Below are 5,423 nucleotides of genomic sequence, written 5' to 3'. Positions count from 1 at the left end.
TAAGAAAAGAATTGGTGACTGTATTCACAAATCTTTTTGTACATGAGTATAAAACCAACGGAAGAGCTATCTACGAGGAAATGGATATCAATTTCAACAAATATCTTTCGATTAAAGTACATACACAATTTTTAATGCTAATCACTGCAATATCTTCATCTAGCACCTAAAATCCCCGAACTGAAATTAAAACGTTACAAGTATTCAAACAGCAGGATCTTCTAATGTAGCGGTGGATAGATCATTGACACGAGGATAAGCAGCTTTCTCATCCAGCTGGTTTTGGGCGCATAGCAGCATCTTCAACAGGCTTGGAAGTTTTGGGTCTGCCAAAAAAATTGATCAAGGTTACCAAATTCTGGAGCCCATTAGCAAATTTTTCAAATGGTGAAAATAAAACCGAGCATACTTGTAGTTTTTTAACATTTTAGATACAGCAAATCATCTTAATGGAACACTGGAACATAATACAAACTAGTGCAAGGAGAAAGCCCAGTTGGCAACAATTATAACGGATAAAAGAAAATTTTAACACCAATTATCATTCTATGCAGACATGCATATGAATTCAATTTTTCACCCCCAACATTGTCATCAACATTATGCACTTCATAATCCATAATGATATATATAATTTTTCAATTAATTTGATGTTTAGAAATTTTAAGAAAAAATAAACAAGACAAAAAAAAAATAAAAAAAAAATTCTCCTATTGGCGTTCACATTATGTGGATTCCAATCACATTTCAAATGCAGAAGTTGAACTCCACAAATAATTCCTGTAAAACCAAGCTATATCTTTCCATGAGGTGTGTAGAGGGAAGAAATAAAATCCGTGTAAACATGATTTTGGCATAGCCAATGGCATGTAAAGGAAACCAACAAGCCACAAAATGATTTATCCCAGTAGATGAACAGTCAGTCCTCTCAATATTCTCTTGGACTTTTGTGAAAGCAGGCATATAATTCAGATTGTTATTCACTTCCAAGCTCTAGAAGTTTGAATCCATCATTGAAGCATAAAACAAATCATCAGAAGTCAGTTGATTTACTCTAACAGAACAGACTGAACAGTGATTCAGGTGCCAATTTGGCAAAAGCTTCTATTATGTTCCCAGATTTTACACTTGCTGTTTCAATAAAACCTATATCTCAATCACAATCAAGAAAAACTTATAGAAATGCATAAAAATAACACATTCGTGTGAAAATTGAGTGCCAAACTAGATTTAAAACCCCCCAAGTTATATATGCGTAGAAACAGACTTCTGCAGCAAGCACAAACCTTTTTCATGGCTCTGGCTAGTAAGTATGGCTGCATTCACCTCACTTGCTGTCTTTAAACGCTGTGATATGTCAAGCAGCTCTCCAACAGGACAGTTAGAAACATCTTCAAAGGCAAGAAGTGCAACAGTCCTCTCCAACTCTTCCAAAAAACTTTGCTGAAATCCAACAGGCAAGTATTAGCCCCAAGTCTCTGAAACAGTTACATACAAATTTTCCACAATAACAATTTACTTTCCCATATTGGATTTTTCTTAACTACAAGCAATTAAAGTAAATTGACAATACAAACAAATAACCCATTAATGTAAAGGCCAGAATCCTAACAAAGATTTTATGGAAAAATGCAATTTAATACCCTGGACTTCAAATTTGGGTCGTATGCAATTTAGTCCTTGATGTTTTCAAAGGTGTATTTCACTTCCTAGCTTTTTTAAATATACAAAACAACCCTTCCGATACCCCATAGCAAGGAATTGTCTTATTGATAGCAAATTAACTAGCTACGAAAGGATTATTTTCCACACATTATAAAAATGGCTTGGGAATGAAATATACATTTTTATGTCAGAGAGCAAATTGCACACAACCCAAAATTCAGAATACTAATTTACATTCTTTCCAAGATTTTACATGAAAAGATAGAGATAAGAAAATTCATTTGATTAGATTTACATTTTCCTCTCCCCTTGGTGCAAGCTCCTCTTGGGCAAACTCTAGAGCTTCTTCTACTTTTCCATTCCGGATGAGTTCTATCAATCGTTGCTGTTGAAGATGGAAAAATAATTGGGGATTTGTGTCCAGTATCTGCAGACAGTATTTCAAAACAAAATGGATAAGACAATAACAAGTGATAGCTCTGAGGTGTACAAAATTGTTATGTATTTGATTGGATGCCAGACTAGTTTTAAGAAGAATGACACAAAAAAAAGTAGTGGGTATAAAAGAGGCATTAATCTGCAAGAAATAAATGTACACGCAAAAAATTAAGATACCAAACTAACCTTTGAAATAAAATATTGAAAAAAATGTAGAAGCGACGTAAGAAACAAGAATATGTAATGATGCACAGTGAATTAGTGCTTAGGAGTGAGAATAGGCCAAGCTTCTCATCAGGAACCTCTGACCTAGCACATGTTAATATTATGCTTAGGTGTCAAGTCAAACAAAGGCTTTCATTAAAAGCCTATTTAATTAAAAAGGCTATGCTTTAAGCCAGTCAAAAAGCCTTTTAGGCCAAACAGAATAAAGAAACAAAATCATGTCATAAGTCATAACTGAAGATGTGAACTGTGAAGCTAAAACCTCTATATTAGAAAAATGAAAACAGAATAAGGAAACAGTCAAATAAAGTGCATACTAACAATTATTGGGAAACAATGTGAATTTCTTTGATGAGAATTGGTGGAAAAAAAGTAGAAGATGGGGGGAAGTATCACTGAATCATGTGATTAGTACTGGTGATGCAGAATTGGTTGGATTGCACAATTCATTCATGTATCACGTGATTCAGAGTCATATGCAACTTACCACAAGATAAAAATAGCTAGCTTGGCAAATTGCAAGTTGCAAATTGTGCAATTTTTAGCATGTAGTATTAAGCAAGTTAGGATAGTTGGGTAGGAGATGGGATGGTAACCAACTGAAAGAGGCTAGGTCATATTCTATTTAAATTCTGCATACCTCCCTGCAGGCCTTGTTTTAAAAAAAATAAAGCAAAATACAAGCACTGTATATAAGACAAACAATCCCTGTCATTGGCATTGTTAACATGTGGACTACATTGCAATATCACTACCACATATTTATCCCATAGGGAAGTGCGTGTTTAGCTATCCAGCAGGTAAGAAATTGAATAATGCATGCATTACGTGTTATTGTACACTAAAAATAAATATGCATAGAAATGGGAAGTTATCACATCACAAAATAAATAAATAAAAGGAAGCCTACCTCCGGATTTAAGTCATTCACTTTTTCAATTGCATCCTCAACATTACCACTTTGTACTGCTTTCTTAACAGCCATGCGATCTGTTATTGTTGCAAGATCTATGTCTGCTGTAGATCAATAAGGAAAATCATAGCTGGATAAAGAATACAATCTCTTGCACTCATAGACCCAAAAATAAATAAATAAATAAATAAATTAATAAAAAGGATGCGTTCAGTTCCAGACTCCATTCGAAATTTCTCAGCAGCTTCAACATAGCCTTCGGTGACAAGGAAATTCATTACCAATTTATTCATGTCTTCTTTTCTAATCTTCACATCACTAAGCTTCTTCTCCCACTCTTCTCTTGTTATCAGTTTCTTAGATGCAGCCTTCACACAATAAATTACAAGGATAAAAAATCATTTGTCATGACATATATCGGAGTTAGTTCACTTTAATCACTTCCATGCAGTATGTAAAACATTGTCCACAATCAGTCCCATAAAAAGTAATACTTCCAGAAATAAGACTAAAATTGACTTCATATGCATCACATATTTCCCTCTATTCCTTTGTTGTCTATTCATTTGTTGTGTAAAACCGAAATAAATGAGAAAACAAAGACCTTGCTTGCTTGCTAAATTAATCTCCTCCCACAGAATCCAAATCCAAACCATTAGTTGTTCAGTATAAAACGAAGCACTCCTTCTATTTATATGAGGTGCTTGTGAAAATGTAGGAAAAACTAATCCACAAAATATAACAAATCTGAACCATCATTACGAGATTCTTTACAAGTCACATGGTAATGGAATATAGAACAAAGCATCAAGAGTTCTAAAATTCTTAAATGAGCACAAATTTTAGATCCTTTGCACCACCGACATTAAAATTAAACTAATTAAATATGTATTCACCATCCACAAAGGAAAAAGCTAGAGAGAGAGAGAGTCAAATACCATTGCCTCGATTTCTGCAAGTTGACGAATCTCAAGCAAGAACAATGACATCAGTGCACCCACTTAAACCCCATTTCTAGCCCTAAACGACACACGAGACGAGCTCCCTCACCTGAAAATCCGAACAACAAAGGCACCAAAACTGCAGGTCGTAGGTCAGCATCAACAATTTAAAAAAAATCAAAAAGCAGTCGCATTTTAAGTTTCCACATCCTTCCAAATCAACAAAATTAAAATCATCAAAACCCTATCGGCGGAAGGGGAAAACAAAATCCGCACGCGAGGGGATGAAAAAATTAAAGGCAGAAAGTGAATTCACCGCAAAATAAATTCCAAGAAATTGTGGTCGGTGGTTATTTTCCGGGAAAGTGGTTGTGAGTGGGTGTATCTCCGTCTTCGGAGGGTGCCGCCGGCGATCCCTTTCTTCCAAGTTGCTTCTAGAGTTCTGTTTCAATGTGATATACAGATATTTGCTTCGGTTTTCCTCATTGAGTTCGGATCCGCTTCGTTTTCTACCGGGTCTCAACTGGACCTGAACAAGGCCCAATCGATAACGAAAGAAAATCTTCTCATGTTATGTAATTTTTCAATTTGACTTTGTTTTATCAGGTGTTTTATTAATGAGATTAATGCCCATACATCATTATTTAGGGTAAAATTGTAAAAAGACTTTCCATACATAACCAATTACATTCCTTTATTTTGTCACATCATATAATAATAGTGTTTTAGTTAATTTAAAAATGTAACCTTAGGGCACTGCAGGTTTTCTACCTTTCACCCTCTCTCTCTCTCAAGAGTGTTGTTTCATGCACCTTTCTTTTTTGTCTTACCCAATTCTCAATTTTCACGTAGAGACACATGGGTTTCTGCATAATTACGTTGATGTATGACGTTCCCTGTAATAAGCATCAAATTGCGGCAGCGATAAACCATTTTGCCTTACTTTTCAGAACCAATAACACATACTGTCTTTGCTCATAATAGAGCAGTCATTGCAGCACCGTTGGGCATCATATGGTGGAGGCAGGAGGCAACGGCCACAATCAAGAGGGTGCAAAACGTAAACGTGTGACTGAGAACGTGGTGTACTGTAACTGCAGCATGTTGTTTACATTTTTAACTATTTTTTCCATCTATATTTAGTTAAATACTATGTGAGGTGTCAAAATAAAAGGATGTAATTGGTTGTGTATGCACATGTATAAATATTAATCTCTAAAACGATTTATTAGTGGATGTTT

The 5,423-nt window shown here is 34.9% G+C and overlaps 1 protein-coding gene across 3 annotated transcripts; it reads right to left on the bottom strand.

Moving 5' to 3' along the window:
- LOC114377334 (protein GID8 homolog) lies at positions 1–4,764 on the bottom strand. 3 transcript variants are annotated; one of them, XM_028335799.1, is made up of 7 exons: positions 4,499–4,764; positions 4,180–4,291; positions 3,450–3,609; positions 3,239–3,345; positions 1,961–2,092; positions 1,287–1,443; positions 1–326 (listed from the first exon to the last, which is right to left on the bottom strand). In XM_028335799.1, the coding sequence occupies exons 2-7, from the start codon at positions 4,228–4,230 to the stop codon at positions 205–207; spliced, it is 729 nt and encodes a 242-aa protein (XP_028191600.1). In that variant the 5' UTR covers positions 4,231–4,291; positions 4,499–4,764; the 3' UTR covers positions 1–204. The 3 variants fall into 3 exon arrangements, with proteins under 3 accessions (XP_028191600.1, XP_028191598.1, XP_028191599.1); XM_028335797.1 differs by having other exon boundaries at positions 4,180–4,321; positions 4,499–4,763; XM_028335798.1 differs by having other exon boundaries at positions 4,180–4,763.
- Positions 4,765–5,423: the final 659 nt, after the last annotated feature.

The sequence above is a fragment of the Glycine soja genome, chromosome 11 (genome assembly GCF_004193775.1).
Source record: "Glycine soja cultivar W05 chromosome 11, ASM419377v2, whole genome shotgun sequence".
Lineage (NCBI taxonomy): Eukaryota > Viridiplantae > Streptophyta > Magnoliopsida > Fabales > Fabaceae > Glycine > Glycine soja.
This window is presented reverse-complemented; position numbering and strand designations above follow the sequence as displayed.

What these genes read in the sequence shown, in the direction of transcription:
- LOC114377334 (XM_028335799.1), bottom strand. Translation starts at nt 4,230, where the DNA reads ATGTCATTGTTCTTGCTTGAGATTCGTCAACTTGCAGAAATCGAGGCA. An exon ending in TTGCAGAAATCGAGGCAATG is followed by an intron (nt 3,610 to 4,179) that starts GTATTTGACTCT and finishes TATTGTGTGAAG; the next exon opens with GCTGCATCTAAGAAACTGAT. An exon ending in AATGGAGTCTGGAACTGAAC is followed by an intron (nt 3,346 to 3,449) that starts GCATCCTTTTTA and finishes ATTGATCTACAG; the next exon opens with CAGACATAGATCTTGCAACA.